At 50.4% G+C, this 19,854-nt stretch overlaps 1 protein-coding gene across 3 annotated transcripts in view; it reads right to left on the reverse strand.

Annotated features, from left to right (window-relative positions):
• The window catches only part of LOC143714399 (TRIO and F-actin-binding protein-like), a 38,157-nt gene that overhangs the window by 8,908 nt on the left and 9,395 nt on the right, over window positions 1-19,854 (reverse strand). For 2 of the 3 annotated variants that reach the window (XM_077205504.1, XM_077205506.1), the window contains 9 exons: window positions 18,727-18,783; window positions 18,582-18,650; window positions 14,317-14,406; window positions 14,040-14,149; window positions 12,400-12,796; window positions 11,543-11,774; window positions 9,307-9,409; window positions 7,218-7,377; window positions 6,835-6,939 (listed from right to left, as the gene is read on the reverse strand). In XM_077205504.1, the coding sequence (XP_077061619.1) occupies window positions 6,835-6,939; window positions 7,218-7,377; window positions 9,307-9,409; window positions 11,543-11,774; window positions 12,400-12,796; window positions 14,040-14,149; window positions 14,317-14,406; window positions 18,582-18,650; window positions 18,727-18,783 (1,323 nt within the window). The remainder of the gene's footprint in view (window positions 1-6,834; window positions 6,940-7,217; window positions 7,378-9,306; window positions 9,410-11,542; window positions 11,775-12,399; window positions 12,797-14,039; window positions 14,150-14,316; window positions 14,407-18,581; window positions 18,651-18,726; window positions 18,784-19,854) is intronic. The other variant, XM_077205505.1, reaches the window with a different exon arrangement.

The raw sequence follows: 19,854 nt of genomic DNA on the forward strand, positions 1-19,854 counted from the left end.
TCCTCCAGTCTGAGCGCACACACTCCTCATCCAGTCTGAGCGCACACACACTCCTCCTCCAGTCTGAGCACACACACACATTCCTCCTCCAGTCTGAGCACACACACACATTCCTCCTCCAGTCTGAGCACACACACACTCCTCCTCCAGTCTGAGCACACACACACTCCTCCTCCAGTCTGAGCACACACACACTCCTCCTCCAGTCTGAGCACACACACACTCCTCCTCCAGTCTGAGCACACACACACTCCTCATCCAGTCTGAGCACACACACACTCCTCATCCAGTCTGAGCACACACACACTCCTCCTCCAGTCTGAGCACACACACACTCCTCCTCCAGTCTGAGCACACACACACTCCTCCTCCAGTCTGAGCACACACACACTCCTCCTCCAGTCTGAGCACACACACACTCCTCCTCCAGTCTGAGCACACACACACTCCTCCTCCAGTCTGAGCGCACACACACACACACTCCTCCTCCAGTCTGAGCACACACACACTCCTCCTCCAGTCTGAGCACACACACACTCCTCCTCCAGTCTGAGCACACACACACTCCTCCTCCAGTCTGAGCACACACACACTCCTCCTCCAGTCTGAGCACACACACACTCCTCCTCCAGTCTGAGCACACACACACACCTCCTCCAGTCTGAGCACACACACACTCCTCATCCAGTCTGAGCACACACACACTCCTCCTCCAGTCTGAGCGCACACACACACCTCCTCCAGTCTGAGCGCACACACACTCCTCCTCCAGTCTGAGCACACACACACACACTCCTCCTCCAGTCTGAGCGCACACACACTCCTCCTCCAGTCTGAGCACACACACACTCCTCCTCCAGTCTGAGCACACACACACACACTCCTCCTCCAGTCTGAGCGCACACACACTCCTCCTCCAGTCTGAGCACACACACACTCCTCCTCCAGTCTGAGCACACACACACTCCTCCTCCAGTCTGAGCACACACACACTCCTCCTCCAGTCTGAGCACACACACACTCCTCCTCCAGTCTGAGCACACACACACTCCTCCTCCAGTCTGAGCACACACACACTCCTCCTCCAGTCTGAGCACACACACACTCCTCCTCCAGTCTGAGCACACACACACTCCTCATCCAGTCTGAGCACACACACACTCCTCATCCAGTCTGAGCACACACACACTCCTCATCCAGTCTGAGCACACACACACTCCTCATCCAGTCTGAGCGCACACACACTCCTCATCCAGTCTGAGCGCACACACACTCCTCCTCCAGTCTGAGCGCACACACACTCCTCCTCCAGTCTGAGCGCACACACACTCCTCCTCCAGTCTGAGCGCACACACACTCCTCATCCAGTCTGAGCGCACACACACTCCTCCTCCAGTCTGAGCACACACACACTCCTCCTCCAGTCTGAGCTCACACACACACTCCTCATCCAGTCTGAGCACACACACACTCCTCATCCAGTCTGAGCACACACACACTCCTCCTCCAGTCTGAGCGCACACACACACACACTCCTCCTCCAGTCTGAGCACACACACACTCCTCATCCAGCCTGAGCACACACACACTCCTCCTCCAGCCTGAGCACACACACACTCCTCCTCCAGTCTGAGCACACACACACTCCTCATCCAGTCTGAGCACACACACACTCCTCCTCCAGTCTGAGCACACACACACTCCTCATCCAGTCTGAGCACACACACACTCCTCCTCCAGTCTGAGCGCACACACACTCCTCATCCAGTCTGAGCGCACACACACTCCTCCTCCAGTCTGAGCACAGACACACTCCTCCTCCAGTCTGAGCACACACACACTCCTCCTCCAGTCTGAGCACACACACACTCCTCCTCCAGTCTGAGCACACACACACACCTCCTCCAGTCTGAGCACACACACACTCCTCATCCAGTCTGAGCACACACACACTCCTCCTCCAGTCTGAGCACACACACACACCTCCTCCAGTCTGAGCACACACACACTCCTCCTCCAGTCTGAGCACACACACACTCCTCCTCCAGTCTGAGCGCACACACTCCTCATCCAGTCTGAGCGCACACACACTCCTCCTCCAGTCTGAGCACACACACACTCCTCATCCAGTCTGAGCACACACACACTCCTCATCCAGTCTGAGCACACACACACTCCTCCTCCAGTCTGAGCACACACACACACCTCCTCCAGTCTGAGCACACACACACTCCTCCTCCAGTCTGAGCACACACACACTCCTCCTCCAGTCTGAGCGCACACACTCCTCATCCAGTCTGAGCGCACACACACTCCTCCTCCAGTCTGAGCACACACACACATTCCTCCTCCAGTCTGAGCACACACACACATTCCTCCTCCAGTCTGAGCACACACACACTCCTCCTCCAGTCTGAGCACACACACACTCCTCCTCCAGTCTGAGCACACACACACTCCTCCTCCAGTCTGAGCACACACACACTCCTCCTCCAGTCTGAGCACACACACACTCCTCATCCAGTCTGAGCACACACACACTCCTCATCCAGTCTGAGCACACACACACTCCTCCTCCAGTCTGAGCACACACACACTCCTCCTCCAGTCTGAGCACACACACACTCCTCCTCCAGTCTGAGCACACACACACTCCTCCTCCAGTCTGAGCACACACACACTCCTCCTCCAGTCTGAGCACACACACACTCCTCCTCCAGTCTGAGCGCACACACACACACACTCCTCCTCCAGTCTGAGCACACACACACTCCTCCTCCAGTCTGAGCACACACACACTCCTCCTCCAGTCTGAGCACACACACACTCCTCCTCCAGTCTGAGCACACACACACTCCTCCTCCAGTCTGAGCACACACACACTCCTCCTCCAGTCTGAGCACACACACACACCTCCTCCAGTCTGAGCACACACACACTCCTCATCCAGTCTGAGCACACACACACTCCTCCTCCAGTCTGAGCGCACACACACACCTCCTCCAGTCTGAGCGCACACACACTCCTCCTCCAGTCTGAGCACACACACACACACTCCTCCTCCAGTCTGAGCGCACACACACTCCTCCTCCAGTCTGAGCGCACACACACTCCTCATCCAGTCTGAGCACACACACACTCCTCCTCCAGTCTGAGCACACACATACTCCTCCTCCAGTCTGAGCACACACACACTCCTCATCCAGTCTGAGCACACACACACTCCTCCTCCAGTCTGAGCACACACACATACTCCTCCTCCAGTCTGAGCACACACACACTCCTCCTCCAGTCTGAGCACACACACACTCCTCCTCCAGTCTGAGCACACACACACACACTCCTCCTCCAGTCTGAGCGCACACACACTCCTCCTCCAGTCTGAGCACACACACACTCCTCATCCAGTCTGAGCACACACACACTCCTCCTCCAGTCTGAGCACACACATACTCCTCCTCCAGTCTGAGCACACACACACTCCTCATCCAGTCTGAGCACACACACACTCCACCTCCAGTCTGAGCACACACACATACTCCTCCTCCAGTCTGAGCACACACACACTCCTCCTCCAGTCTGAGCACACACACACTCCTCCTCCAGTCTGAGCACACACACTCCTCCTCCAGTCTGAGCACACACACTCCTCCTCCTCCAGTCTGAGCACACACACACTCCTCATCCAGTCTGAGGACACACACACTCCTCCTCCAGTCTGAGCACACACACATACTCCTCCTCCAGTCTGAGCACACACACACTCCTCCTCCAGTCTGAGCACACACACACTCCTCCTCCAGTCTGAGCACACACACACTCCTCCTCCAGTCTGAGCACACACACACTCCTCATCCAGTCTGAGCACACACACACTCCTCCTCCAGTCTGAGCACACACACACTCCTCCTCCAGTCTGAGCACACACACACTCCTCCTCCAGTCTGAGCACACACACACTCCTCCTCCAGTCTGAGCACACACACACTCCTCCTCCAGTCTGAGCACACACACACACACTCCTCCTCCAGTCTGAGCGCACACACACTCCTCCTCCAGTCTGAGCACACACACACTCCTCCTCCAGTCTGAGCACACACACACTCCTCCTCCAGTCTGAGCACACACACACTCCTCCTCCAGTCTGAGCACACACACACTCCTCCTCCAGTCTGAGCACACACACACTCCTCCTCCAGTCTGAGCACACACACACTCCTCCTCCAGTCTGAGCACACACACACTCCTCCTCCAGTCTGAGCACACACACACTCCTCATCCAGTCTGAGCACACACACACTCCTCATCCAGTCTGAGCACACACACACTCCTCATCCAGTCTGAGCACACACACACTCCTCATCCAGTCTGAGCGCACACACACTCCTCATCCAGTCTGAGCGCACACACACTCCTCCTCCAGTCTGAGCGCACACACACTCCTCCTCCAGTCTGAGCGCACACACACTCCTCCTCCAGTCTGAGCGCACACACACTCCTCATCCAGTCTGAGCGCACACACACTCCTCCTCCAGTCTGAGCACACACACACTCCTCCTCCAGTCTGAGCTCACACACACACTCCTCATCCAGTCTGAGCACACACACACTCCTCATCCAGTCTGAGCACACACACACTCCTCCTCCAGTCTGAGCGCACACACACACACACTCCTCCTCCAGTCTGAGCACACACACACTCCTCATCCAGCCTGAGCACACACACACTCCTCCTCCAGCCTGAGCACACACACACTCCTCCTCCAGTCTGAGCACACACACACTCCTCATCCAGTCTGAGCACACACACACTCCTCCTCCAGTCTGAGCACACACACACTCCTCATCCAGTCTGAGCACACACACACTCCTCATCCAGTCTGAGCACACACACACTCCTCCTCCAGTCTGAGCGCACACACACTCCTCATCCAGTCTGAGCGCACACACACTCCTCCTCCAGTCTGAGCACAGACACACTCCTCCTCCAGTCTGAGCACACACACACTCCTCATCCAGTCTGAGCACACACACACACTCCTCCTCCAGTCTGAGCACACACACACTCCTCCTCCAGTCTGAGCGCACACACACACACACTCCTCCTCCAGTCTGAGCACACACACACTCCTCATCCAGTCTGAGCACACACACACTCCTCATCCAGTCTGAGCACACACACACTCCTCCTCCAGTCTGAGCACACACACACACACTCCTCCTCCAGTCTGAGCACACACACACACTCCTCATTCAGTCTGAGCACACACACACACTCCTCATCCAGTCTGAGCACACACACACACTCCTCATCCAGTCTGAGCACACACACACTCCTCCTCCAGTCTGAGCACACACACACTCCTCCTCCAGTCTGAGCACACACACACACACTCCTCATCCAGTCTGAGCACACACACACTCCTCCTCCAGTCTGAGCACACACACACTCCTCCTCCAGTCTGAGCACACACACACTCCTCCTCCAGTCTGAGCGCACACACACTCCTCCTCCAGTCTGAGCGCACACACACTCCTCCTCCAGTCTGAGCACGCACACACACACACTCCTCATCCAGTCTGAGCACACACACACTCCTCATCCAGTCTGAGCACACACACACTCCTCCTTCAGTCTGAGCACACACACACTCCTCCTCCAGTCTGAGCACACACACACTCCTCCTCCAGTCTGAGCGCACACACACTCCTCCTCCAGTCTGAGCACACACACACACTCCTCATCCAGTCTGAGCACACACACACTCCTCCTTCAGTCTGAGCACACACACACTCCTCCTCCAGTCTGAGCACACACACACTCCTCCTTCAGTCTGAGCACACACACACTCCTCCTCCAGTCTGAGCACACACACACTCCTCCTCCAGTCTGAGCACACACACACTCCTCCTCCAGTCTGAGCACACACACACTCCTCCTCCAGTCTGAGCACACACACACTCCTCCTCCAGTCTGAGCACACACACACACACTCCTCATCCAGTCTGAGCACACACACACTCCTCCTCCAGTCTGAGCACACACACACTCCTCCTCCAGTCTGAGCACACACACACTCCTCCTCCAGTCTGAGCGCACACACACTCCTCCTCCAGTCTGAGCGCACACACACTCCTCCTCCAGTCTGAGCACACACACACACTCCTCATCCAGTCTGAGCACACACACACTCCTCATCCAGTCTGAGCACACACACACTCCTCCTTCAGTCTGAGCACACACACACTCCTCCTCCAGTCTGAGCGCACACACACTCCTCCTCCAGTCTGAGCGCACACACACTCCTCCTCCAGTCTGAGCACACACACACACTCCTCATCCAGTCTGAGCACACACACACTCCTCCTTCAGTCTGAGCACACACACACTCCTCCTCCAGTCTGAGCACACACACACTCCTCCTTCAGTCTGAGCACACACACACTCCTCCTCCAGTCTGAGCACACACACACTCCTCCTCCAGTCTGAGCACACACACACTCCTCCTCCAGTCTGAGCACACACACACTCCTCCTCCAGTCTGAGCACACACACACTCCTCCTCCAGTCTGAGCACACACACACTCCTCCTCCAGTCTGAGCACACACACTGAGCTGTGCTTGAGTCAAAGCACTGAGCAACACACATGATGATTGGCTGGATTAAAAGCTCCCGTCTGATTGGCTAAAAAGAAAGGCTGATTGAATCAGCGCCCGGTAAGAACGGCTCAGGGATGTGATAAGAGTATCGTCAGATATTTGATCTTCTCTATGGAGATGAAAGAGCCATTAAACTTTCTGTAGCCCCGAACACATGACACACACACACTCACCTGCATCTCACACCACGACCTCTCGCTGCCCTCTGCGTCTGACCCTTGACCTGTGACCAGCGAGCGGACCACCTTCACTTCCTGCGACAGGCGGGCCTGCAAGTCCTGCACACACACACACACACACAAACACGTCATGTTCTGCACACTGAAACTGAGCTGGAGATCGTGCTAGCGTATAAAGTGTGTGTGTGTGTGTGTGTGAACTGAAGGTTGTGCAAGCGTACGGAGTGTGTGTGTGTGTCTCAACTGGTTGTCTCTCTTCAGCTGTTGGTCTCTCAGGCTCATCTGTGTGTGTGTGTGTGTGTGTGTGTGTGTGTGTGTGTGTGTGTGTGTGTGTGTGTGTGTGTGTGTGTGTGTGTGTGTGTGTGTGTGTGTCTCACCTGGTTGTCTCTCTTCAGCTGCTCCAGCTGTTGGTCTCTCAGGCTCATCTGTGTGTGTGTGTGTTCGTGCTGCTGCTGCGCTCGCTTCAGATCCAGACACTTCTGAGAGAACCGCTCCGACAGAGCCTGCAGCTCACGCCGCAGAGACGCCACTTCTGCCCTGCACACACACACACACACACACACACACACACACACACACATACGTCCTCGTTTCATATGGAAGTACCTTTCTGCCACATAATTGTTACTGCAGAGTGTGCGTGTGTGAGGACTCGCTGTTGAGTGTGTGTATGTACTCGATGTTTAGTGTGTGTGTGTGGACTCACTGCTGAGTGAGTGTGTGTGAGGACTCACTGTTGAGTGTGTGACTACGAACTGTTGAATGTGTCTGTACTCAATGTGGAGTGTGTGTACTTACTGTTGTTGTTAAGTGTGTGTGTGTGTGTGTGAACTCACTGTTGTTGTTTGTTAAGTGTGTGTGTACTCACTGTTGTTGTTTGTTAAGTGTGTGTACTCACTGTTGTTGTTTGTTAAGTGTGTGTGTACTCACTGTTGTTGTTTGTTAAGTGTGTGTGTACTCACTGTTGTTGTTTGTTAAGTGTGTGTGTACTCACTGTTGTTGTTTGTTAAGTGTGTGTGTACTCACTGTTGTTGTTTGTTAAGTGTGTGTGTGTACTCACTGTTATTGTTTGTTAAGTGTGTGTGTACTCACTGTTGTTGTTTGTTAAGTGTGTGTGTACTCACTGTTGTTGTTTGTTAAGTGTGTGTGTACTCACTGTTGTTGGTTGTTAAGCGAGTGTGTACTCACTGTTATTGTTTGTTAAGTGTGTGTGTACTCACTGTTATTGTTTGTTAAGTGTGTGTGTACTCACTGTTGTTGTTTGTTAAGTGTGTGTGTACTCACTGTTGTTGTTTGTTAAGCGAGTGTGTACTCACTGTTATTGTTTGTTAAGTGTGTGTGTACTTACTGTTGTTGTTTGTTAAGTGTGTGTGTACTCACTGTTGTTGTTTGTTAAGTGTGTGTGTACTCACTGTTGTTGTTTGTTAAGTGTGTGTGTACTCACTGTTGTTGTTTGTTAAGTGTGTGTGTACTCACTGTTATTGTTTGTTAAGTGTGTGTGTACTCACTGTTGTTGTTTGTTAAGTGTGTGTGTACTCACTGTTGTTGTTTGTTAAGCGAGTGTGTACTCACTGTTGTTGTTTGTTAAGTGTGTGTGTACTCACTGTTGTTGTTTGTTAAGTGTGTGTACTCACTGTTGTTGTTTGTTAAGCGAGTGTGTACTCACTGTTATTGTTTGTTAAGTGTGTGTGTACTCACTGTTGTTGTTTGTTAAGTGTGTGTGTACTCACTGTTATTGTTTGTTAAGTGTGTGTGTACTCACTGTTATTTGTTAAGTGTGTGTGTACTCACTGTTGTTGTTTGTTAAGTGTGTGTGTGCGTGTAGTCACTGTTGTTGTTTGTTAAGTGTGTGTGTGCGTATACTAACTGTTGTTGTTTGTTAACTGTGTGTGTGTGTACTCACTGTTGTTGTTTGTTAAGTGTGTATGTGTGTGTACTCACTGTTGTTTGTTAAGCGTGTGTGTGTGTACTCACTGTTGTTGTTTGTTAAGTGTGTGTGTGTGTGAATACCTACTGTTGTTGTTTGTTAAGTGTGTGTGTGTGTGTGTACTCACTGTTGTTGTTTGTTAAGTTTGTGTGTGTGTGTGTACTTACTGTTATTGTTTGTTAAGTGTGTGTGTGTGTATACTCACTGTTGTTGTTTGTTAAGTGTGTGTGTGTGTGTGTGTGTACTCACTGTTGTTGTTTGTTAAGTGTGTGTGTGAACTCACTGTTGTTGTTTTTTAAGTGTGTGTGTGTGTACTCACTGTTGTTGTTTGTTAAGTGTGTGTGTGTGTGTGTGTGTACTCACTGTTGTTGTTTGTTAAGCGTGTGTGAACTCAATGTTATTGTTTAAGTGTGTGTGTGTGTGTACTCACTGTTGTTGTTTGTTAAGCGTGTGTGTGTGTGTGTGTACTCACTGTTGTTGTTTGTTAAGTGTGTGTGAACTCAATGTTATTGTTTAAGTGTGTGTGTGTGTGTACTCACTGTTGTTGTTTGTTAAGCGTGTGTGTGTCCACCCCACGTGTCTCTGTGAGTTGTGTGGTTTTCTCCAGCTCTTCTCTGTGTGCTTTCTGTAACGCCTCCATCACTGACAACACAAACACACACGTGTGAACATCATTCACAGCACTGCAAATATACTGAACAAAATTATAAACGCAGCACTTTTGTTTGAGGTGCAGTTTTACTGTATTGGGGGGGGGGGGGGGGGCTTATGATCGAGAAATGAACATTCAATTCACGGGCAACAGCTCCGGTGGACATTCCTGCAGTCAGCATGACAATTGCACGCTCCCTCAAAACTTGCGACATCTGTGGCATTGTGCTGTGCGGTAAAACTGCACATTTTAGAGTGGCCTTTTATTGTGGCAGCCTAAGGCACACCTGTGCAATAATCATGCTGTCTAATGGGCATCTTGATATGCCACACCTGTGAGGTGGATGGATTATCTCGGCAAAGGAGAAGTGCTCACTAACACAGATTTGTGAACAATATTTGAGAGGAACAGGCTCATGAAAAATGGGGGCAAAAATAAAAGTGTTGCGTTTATAATTTTGTTCGGTGTAGAAATGAATACCAAATAGAAAACAATGGAGAAATATAAAACTATTCATTTAAAAAATGGTACTATCTATAAAAACAATATAGTTTAATTTATTTCAAAATATGCATATATTTACAAATATTTAAGCATTTTGAAAGGTAGGGAGACTGAAGTTATTCGCACTGCTTCATGGGAGTGGGCGGCGCAATAAAAAAAAAACGTTGCAGCTGGTTGGTCTCTACAGGGTCACATCTTAGTGGGAGTGGCCAGTACCTCTGGCCCCGGTTGGTCTCTATAGGGTCACATGTTAGTGGGAGTGGCCAGTATCTTCGCCGGCGGTTGGTCTCTATAGGGTCACATGTTAGTGGGAGTGGCCAGTACCTTTGCCGGCGGTTGGTCTCTATAGGGTCACATGTTAGTGGGAGTGGCCAGTACCTTTGCCGGCGGTTGTTCTCTATAGGGTCACATGTTAGTGGGAGTAGCCAGTACCTCTGGCCCCGGTTGGTCTCTATAGGGTCACATGTTAGTGGGAGTGGCCAGTACCTCTGGCCCCGGTTGGTCTCTATAGGGTCACATGTTAGTGGGAGTGGCCAGTACCTCTGGCCCCGGTTGGTCTCTATAGGGTCACATGTTAGTGGGAGTGGCCAGTACCTCTGGCTCTGGTTGGTCTCTATAGGGTCACATGTTAGTGGGAGTGGCCAGTACCTCTGGCCCCGGTTGGTCTCTATAGGGTCACATGTTAGTGGGAGTGGCCAGTACCTCTGGCCCCGGTTGGTCTTTATAGGGTCACATGTTAGTGGGAGTGGCCAGTACCTCTGGCCCCGGTTGGTCTCTATAGGGTCACATGTTAGTGGGAGTGGCCAGTACCTCTGGCCCCGGTTGGTCTCTATAGGGTCACATGTTAGTGGGAGTGGCCAGTACCTCAAGCCGCAGTTGGTCTCTATAGGGTCACATGATAGTGGGAGTGGCCAGTACCTCAAGCCGCAGTTGGTCTCTATAGGGTCACATGTTAGTGGGAGTGGCCAGTACCTCAAGCCGCAGTTGGTCTCTATAGGGTCACATGTTAGTAGGAGTGGCCAGTAACTCTGGCTGCGGTTGGTCTCTATAGGGTCACATGTTAGTGGGAGTGGCCAGTACCTTTGCCGGCGGTTGGTCTCTATAGGGTCACATGTTAGTGGGAGTGGCCAGTACCTCTGGCTCTGGTTGGTCTCTATAGGGTCACATGTTAGTGGGAGTGGCCAGTACCTCTGGCTCTGGTTGGTCTCTATAGGGTCACATGTTAGTGGGAGTGGCCAGTACCTCTGGCCCCGGTTGGTCTCTATAGGGTCACATGTTAGTGGGAGTGGCCAGTACCTCTGGCCCCGGTTGGTCTCTATAGGGTCACATGTTAGTGGGAGTGGCCAGTACCTCAAGCCGCAGTTGGTCTCTATAGGGTCACATGTTAGTGGGAGTGGCCAGTACCTCAAGCCGCAGTTGGTCTCTATAGGGTCACATGATAGTGGGAGTGGCCAGTACCTCAAGCCGCAGTTGGTCTCTATAGGGTCACATGTTAGTGGGAGTGGCCAGTACCTCTGGCCCCGGTTGGTCTCTATGGTGTCATATTTTAATGGGAGCGGCCAGAACCTCGCCGGCGGTTGGTCTCTATAGGGTCACATGTTAGTGGGAGTGGCCAGTACCTTTTGCAGTGGCGTCCATCTCCTCCTTCAGCAGCGAGTCTCTCTCTCTCTCCAGAGCGCTGATCTGCAGTGCATGCTGTCGCTCCAGCTGCTCCAGAGCCTCCCTGTGCACATGCTCCATCTGCTGCAGACTGTCCCCGCAGCGAGACCCCGCTCCACAGCACGCTGGCCCCGCCCACCCCGACCCAAGCCCCGCCCCCAGCCCCTTCAATTGCTGCCTCAGAGACGCCACCTGGAGGACAGAGAGAGACACGCGGAGGTAAAGCCTTCTGCAGGAGTGCAACTGTACTGGACAGGTAACGCTCATGCACACACACACACACACACACACACACACACACACACACACACACAGAGAGAGCAGAACAAATGACTGCCAATAAAGCTCCATAAGGTCTTTATGGAGCTCATTTGATCGCTAAATTAACCCTTGTAACGCATAAAAAAACATGCAGACGTTTTTACGGGTCAATTTTGACCCGGTGGAACATGAGCTTAAAAAACAGTCACTAGAGTTTTTACTTGATTGCCAATTTCTTTGACATTTCGAATACTAAAAATAAAATAAAAATCTAACTTAAAAAAATAAAAAAATAACTAAATCACCCAGTATATTGGTATATTTTTTTATACAGTCAAATCTCTTAAAAAAAAGTCTAATAAATTATTTGTTCTTTGATAGTAGACATATTTTCAAAGTTTGGCCCCATACTAAAAATCGAAGGGTTTTTTTTTTTTAATTTTTAAGAAATCAAACAGGAGCCGAATGCGTTATAAGGGCTCACGAGTCTCTCTGTGTTCTATTCAGTTCTCATAAAGTCATTCATGAGAGCAGATAGACAGTATCCACGCACTACCTCCCTCTCCAGAGCCTGATTGGCTGAAGAGCCCATCGGTGGGAGTGACCTCATCTCCTTAAGTGGCAGCCGCTCAAACTCCGCCCACTTCTTCTCGATCTCCTCCTCTATTCGCTTCTGTTCCGACAGGCCCGCCCCCTTTCTCGACAGCACCGCCTCCCACTGGTTGTGGGAATCGTCACGCCGACGCTCCTCCTGCCATTGGCTGTGCTCTCTCACCTGCCCCTCCCCAGACTCTCTCTGATTGGCGGAGGCAGGAGTAGGAGGCGTGGCTACAGGTGATAGCTCCACATAGTCAAACTTGCTGTGGGCGCGGTTTGCGGTGGTGGAGGAGGCCTCTGATTGGCTGCGCAGTCGGTGACGAGCGTTCTCTTTATCACTGCTGAGGATCGGCAACCTGAAGGAGGAAACACACATCAGTGCGTCAGTGTGTGTGAGAGTGTGTTTGAGTGAGTGTGTGTGTGTGTGTGTGAGAGAGAGAGAGAGAGTGTGAGTGAGTGTTAGTGAGTGAGTGAGTGAGTGTGTGTGTGAGAGTGTGTGAGTGAGTGAGTGTGTTAGTGAGTGTGTGAGAGAGTGAGTGAGGGAGTGTGTGTGAGTGAGTGTAAGTGTGAGTGTGTGTGTATGACTGTTAATGTATGTAGCACTGACTGTGTCTGTGTGTGTGTATGACTGACTGCATGTATGCATGTATGTATGTTTGCGTGTGTGTAGCACTGACTGTGTGAGTGAGTGAGTGTGTGTGTGTGTGTGTGTGTGTGTGAGAGAGCGAGTGTGTGGCACTGACTGTGTGTGTGTTTGTATGACTGACTGTGTGTGTGTGTGTGTGTGTGTAGCACTGACTGTGTGTTTGTGTGTGTGTAGCACTGACTGTGTGTGTGTGTGTAGCACTGACTGTGTGTGTGTGTGCAGCACTGACTGTGTGAGTGAGTGAGTGTGTGTGTGTGTGTGTGTGTGTGTGTGTGTGTGTGTGTGTGTGTGTGTGTGTGAGAGAGCGAGTGTGTGGCACTGACTGTGTGTGTGTTTGTATGACTGACTGTGTGTGTGTGTGTGTGTGTGTGTGTGTGTCGCACTGACTGTGTGTTTGTGTGTGTGTAGCACTGACTGTGTGTGTGTGTGTGTGTGCAGCACTGACTGTGTGTGTGTGTGCAGCACTGACTGTGTGTGTGTGCGTGTAGCACTGACTGTGTGTGTGTGTGTGTGTGCGTGTAGCACTGACTGTGTGTGTGTGTGTGTGTGTGTGTGTGTGTGTAGCACTGACTGTGTGTGTGTGTGTGTGTAGCACTGACTGACTGTGTGTGTGTGTGTAGCACTGACTGACTGTGTGTGTGTGTGTAGCACTGACTGACTGTGTGTGTGTGTGTAGCACTGACTGACTGTGTGTGTGTGTGTAGCACTGACTGTGTGTGTGTGTGTGTAGCACTGACTGTGTGTGTGTGTGTGTAGCACTGACTGTGTGTGTGTGTGTGTAGCACTGACTGTGTGTGTGTGTGTAGCACTGACTGTGTGTGTGTGTGTAGCACTGACTGTGTGTGTGTGTGTGTGTGTGTGTAGCACTGACTGTGTGTGTGTGTGTGTGTGTAGCACTGACTGTGTGTGTGTGTAGCACTGACTGTGTGTGTGTGTGTGTGTGTGGCACTGACTGTGTGAGGTCTGGAGAGCTGCTGGGTTGAACGTTCTTCTTCAGAACCTCGATCCAGTTCCTCCGTATCCCAGCAGTCATAGCTGAGAGTGTGAAGGCAGCGTCTCTGGTCTGAGGAACAGGAGAGAATCATAGATCGTGAGGATCAGAGGAACAGGAATGCAGCAGGTCCGGACAGGATCTCACACACACACACACACACACACACACACACACACACACACACACACACACACACACACACACACACACACACACACACACACGCCTCAACCAACCTGGATCTGGAAGCCATAGTTCTTCTCCACATCGAACTCCGACACCTTCACACACGACTTCAGGTCGATCTCTCCATCCACCTCGTCTCTCTGAGCAGATATCACACATTCTTCAGGAAACCGGCATTTAGGCTACTATTATTATAAATCTGACATTCACAGCGCTAAAGTGAGGAAAATCCGTGTTGATACATGTTAGCGTGTCGTGTTCATACGTGTGTCATGTTCATACATGTTTGCGTGTGTCATGTTCATGCGTGTTTAATGTTCATACGCGTGTTGTGTTCATACGTGTTAGCGTGTGTCGTGTTCATATGTGTGTCATGTTCATAAGTGTTTGCGTATGTCGTGTTAATACGCGTGTCATGTTCATACGTGTTCGCGTGTGTCGTGTTCATGTGTTTGCATGTTAGCGTGTTCGCGTGTGTCGTGTTCATGTGTTTGCATGTGTCGTGTTCATGTGTTTGCATGTGTCGTGTTCATACGGGTTTTTGTGTCATGTTCACACGTTTTTGTGTCGTGTTCATACGGGTTTTTGTGTCATGTTCACACGTTTTTGTGTCGTGTTCATACGTGTGTCGTGTTCGCGTGTTTGCGTGTCGTGTTCATGTGTTTGAATGTGTCATGTTCACACGTTTTTTTGTCATGTTCACACGTTTTTGTGTCGTCTTCATACGTGTGTCGTGTTCATGTGTTTGCATGTTAGCGTGTTTGCATCTGTCGTGTTCATGTGTTTGTGTGTCGTGTTCATGCGTGTTTGCGTGTCGTGTTCATGCGTGTTGTGTTCGTGTGTTTGCGTGTCGTGTTCGTGTGTGTTTGCGTGTCGTGTTCATGCGTGTTTGCGTGTCGTGTTCATGCGTGTTTGCGTGTCGTGTTCGTGTGTTTGCGTGTCGTGTTCGTGCGTGTTTGTGTGTCGTGTTCGTGTGTTTGCGTGTCGTGTTCGTGTGTTTGCGTGTCGTGTTTGTGTGTCCTGTTCGTGTGTTTGTGTGTCGTGTTCGTGTGTTTGCGTGTCGTGTTCGTGTGTTTGCGTGTCGTGTTCGTGTGTTTGTGTGTCGCGTTCATGCGTGTTTGTGTGTCGTGTTCGTGTGTTTGCGTGTCGTGTTCGTGTGTTTGCGTGTCGTGTTCATGCGTGTTTGCGCGTCGTGTTCATGCGTGTTTGCGTGTCGTGTTCATGCGTGTTTGCGTGTCGTGTTCATGCGTGTTTGCGTGTCGTGTTCATGCGTGTTTGCGTGTCGTGTTCGTGAGTTTGCGTGTCGTGTTCGTGTGTTTGCGTGTCGTGTTCATGCGTGTTTGTGTGTCGTGTTCGTGCGTGTTTGTGTGTCGTGTTCGTGTGTTTGCGTGTCGTGTTCGTGCGTGTTTGTGTGTCGTGTTCGTGTGTTTGCGTGTCGTGTTCGTGTGTTTGCGTGTCGTGTTTGTGTGTCCTGTTCGTGTGTTTGTGTGTCGTGTTCGTGTGTTTGCGTGTCGTGTTCGTGTGTTTGCGTGTCGTGTTCGTGTGTTTGTGTGTCGCGTTCATGCGTGTTTGCGTGTCGTGTTCGTGTGTTTGCGTGTCGTGTTCATGCGTGTTTGCGCGTCGTGTTCATGCGTGTTTGCGTGTCGTGTTCATGCGTGTTTGCGTGTCGTGTTCATGCGTGTTTGCGTGTCGTGTTCATGCGTGTTTGCGTGTCGTGTTCGTGAGTTTGCGTGTCGTGTTCGTGTGTTTGCGTGTCGTGTTCATGCGTGTTTGTGTGTCGTGTTCGTGCGTGTTTGTGTGTCGTGTTCGTGTGTTTGCGTGTCGTGTTTGTGTGTTTGCGTGTCGTGTGCTTGCGTGTCGTGTGTTTGTGTGTCGTGTTCATGCGTGTTTGTGTGTCGTGTTCGTGCGTGTTTGTGTGTCGTGTTCGTGTGTTTGCGTGTCGTGTTCGTGTGTTTGCGTGTCGTGTTCGTGTGTTTGCGTGTCGTGTTCGTGTGTTTGCGTGTCGTGTTTGTGTGTTTGCGTGTCGTGTGCTTGCGTGTCGTGTGTTTGTGTGTCGTGTTCATGCGTGTTTGGGTGTCATGTTCATGCGTGTTTGCGTGACGTGTTCATGCGTGTTTGCGTGTCGTGTTTGTGTGTTTGCGTGTCGTGTTTGTGTGTTTGCGTGTCGTGTGTTTGCGTGTCGTGTGTTTGCGTGTCGTGTTCACGCGTGTTTGCGTGTCGTGTTCATGCGTGTTTACGTGTCGTGTTCATGTGTTTGCGTGTCGTGTTCTGGTGTTTGCGTGTCGTGTTCTGGTGTTTGCGTGTCGTGTTCTGGTGTTTGCGTGTCGTGTTCTGGTGTTTGCGTGTCGTGTTCTGGTGTTTGCGTGTCGTGTTCTGGTGTTTGCGTGTCGTGTTCATGCGTGTTTGCGTGTCCAGGTGTTTGCGTGTCGTGTTTGTGTGTTTGCGTGTCGTGTTTGTGTGTTTGCGTGTCGTGTTTGTGTGTTTGCGTGTCGTGTTTGTGTGTTTGCGTGTCGTGTTTGTGTGTTTGCGTGTCGTGTTCTGGTGTTTGCGTGTCGTGTTCTGGTGTTTGCGTGTCGTGTTCATGCGTGTTTGCGTGTCGTGGTGTTTGCGTGTCGTGGTGTTTGCGTGTCGTGTTCGTGTGTTTGCGTGTCGTGTTTGTGTGTTTGCGTGTCGTGTGCTTGCGTGTCGTGTGTTTGTGTGTCGTGTTAATGCGTGTTTGTGTGTCGTGTTCGTGCGTGTTTGTGTGTCGTGTTCGTGTGTTTGCGTGTCGTGTTCGTGTGTTTGCGTGTCGTGTTCGTGTGTTTGCGTGTCGTGTTCGTGTGTTTGCGTGTCGTGTTCGTGTGTTTGCGTGTCGTGTTCGTGTGTTTGCGTGTAGTGTTTGTGTGTTTGCGTGTCGTGTTTGTGTGTTTGCGTGTCGTGTGCTTGCGTGTCGTGTGTTTGTGTGTCGTGTTCATGCGTGTTTGCGTGTCGTGTTCATGCGTGTTTGCGTGTCGTGTTCATGCGTGTTTGCGTGACGTGTTCATGCGTGTTTGCGTGTCGTGTTTGTGTGTTTGCGTGTCGTGTGTTTGCGTGTCGTGTGTTTGTGTGTCGTGTTCATGCGTGTTTGCGTGTCGTGTTCATGCGTGTTTACGTGTCATGTTCATGTGTTTGCGTGTCATGTTCATGTGTTTGCGTGTCGTGTTCTGGTGTTTGCGTGTCGTGTTCTGGTGTTTGCGTGTCGTGTTCTGGTGTTTGCGTGTCGTGTTCTGGTGTTTGCGTGTAGTGTTCATGTGTTTGCGTGTCGTGTTCATGCGTGTTTGCGTGTCGTGGTGTTTGCGTGTCGTGTTTGTGTGTTTGCGTGTCGTGTTTGTGTGTTTGCGTGTCGTGTTTGTGTGTTTGCGTGTCGTGTTTGTGTGTTTGCGTGTCGTGTTTGTGTGTTTGCGTGTCGTGTTTGCGTGTCGTGTTTGTGTGTTTGCGTGTCGTGTTTGTGTGTTTGCGTGTCGTGTTTGTGTGTTTGCGTGTCGTGTTCTGGTGTTTGCGTGTCGGGTTCATGTGTTTGCGTGTCGTGTTCATGCGTGTTTGCGTGTCGTGGTGTTTGCGTGTCGTGTTCGTGTGTTTGCGTGTCGTGTTCGTGTGTTTGCGTGTCGTGTTTTTGTGTTTGCGTGTCGTGTTCGTGTGTTTGCGTGTCGTGTTCGTGTGTTTGCGTGTTCGTGTGTTTGCGTGTCGTGTGTTTGTGTGTCGTGTTCATGCGTGTTTGCGTGACGTGTTCATGCGTGTTTACGTGTCATGTTCATGTGTTTGCGTGTCGTGTTCATGTGTTTGCGTGTCGTGTTCATGTGTTTGCGTGTCGTGTTCATGTGTTTGCGTGTCGTGTTCATGTGTTTGCGTGTCGAGTTCATGTGTTTGCGTGTCGTGTTCATGCGTGTTTGCGTGTCGTGGTGTTTGCGTGTCGTGTTCTGGTGTTTGCGTGTCGTGTGTTCTGGTGTTTGCGTGTCGTGGTGTTTGCGTGTCGTGTTCTGGTGTTTGCGTGTCGTGTTCTGGTGTTTGCGTGTCGTGTTCTGGTGTTTGCGTGTCGTGTTCTGGTGTTTGCGTGTCGTGTTCTGGTGTTTGCGTGTCGTGTTCTGGTGTTTGCGTGTCGTGTTCATGCGTGTTTGCGTGTATTGTTCTTGTTTGTGCGTGTCGTGTTCTGGTGTTTGCGTGTCGTGTTCATGCGTGTTTGCGTGTCGTGTTCTTGTTTGTGCGTGTCGTGTTCATGCGTGTTTGCGTGTCGTGTTCATGCGTGTTTGCGTGTCGTGTTCTTGTGTGTGCGTGTCGTGTTCATGCGTGTGATTCTCACCTCCTCCGCCGCAGAGTCTCTGTAATACTTCAGTCCAGCGTCCGTCAGCACAAACCAGTGTTTCCTCCACTGAACACACACACACACAAAGTCAGTCACGATGAAACACACTTTAACATCATGATAACAGACAGACGTGTCTCACCTCTCCACTCTCGTCCAGTTTAGACATCCATCCCTTCTTAAAGTTCAGCAGGTCAGGCTACAGACAGACAGGTTTATCAGAGGAGTGTCAATGCATCATCCTTAGCACACACACACACGCACACACAAACCCACAGACACTCTCACACACATGCGTGTAAATGTATGAGGAACAAACACAACAGCACAGGAAACAACAGACACTGATGGTGAAACTGATGTTCAATTATCACTAAATAAAACCATAGTTTGCAAAGAATTTAAAAAAGCCTAATGTAATTGGAAAATCCATCACTTATTTACACCAAAATATTAATAAACAGGCTATATGTCACTAGTGTACTTCACCACAGATTACTCTTATCAGTTCTTCTGTAGTTCGGTAACAATGACGAACAAACTTTAATAAACCCTCTTACACTCAATGAGTGTCTGTGATTCATACATTGAATCAATATCAAATGATTCATCAAGAAGATTCACGAAAACTCGGACAGAATCCAGTCATTATAATGGGATTTACTGTGTAACAGAATGTCACGGCATTTGGATGAAATTGTGACAGAAATATAATACTTATGTGAAGTAGACTGTCATCTTCATCTTAAAATATTTCATATTTAGTTGTTAATGCTTCATTCCTTAATTTGGTTACCACCGTTTTTGACGCAGAAAGACAAATGAACACATAAATGAACATTAGAAAAACTAATCTGATCAAATATTCTCGAGGTTACACAATGATCACATGCCTTAAAGCACACACACACACACACACACACACACACACACACACACACACACACACACACACACACACACACACTGGTGACAGCTGAACTAAACTCTGATCAGGATTATCAAAGCACTTATAATTTCAGAGTTTTTGTTTATGTACATGAACTGTAAACCAGCAGAAATCAGCCTCAGTAATGCGCATGCGCTATGTGCGCGGGTGTGTCGCGCGCGCACAAACACATAAAAAAAACAAGTTGTGTTTGCTCACGTACCATGCAAACACAACACACACTGCACGCCAACACACACTAACTGGAGTTTGAATGGACTTGTACAACACAAAATTAAACTGCCGTCGTGTTTACACTGAGAGCGACGGATATTAAAGTGA

The sequence above is a fragment of the Siphateles boraxobius genome, unplaced genomic scaffold (genome assembly GCF_051911475.1).
Source record: "Siphateles boraxobius isolate OS27281-9 unplaced genomic scaffold, OSU_SipBor_1 54, whole genome shotgun sequence".
In the NCBI taxonomy this organism is placed as follows: domain Eukaryota; kingdom Metazoa; phylum Chordata; class Actinopteri; order Cypriniformes; family Leuciscidae; genus Siphateles; species Siphateles boraxobius.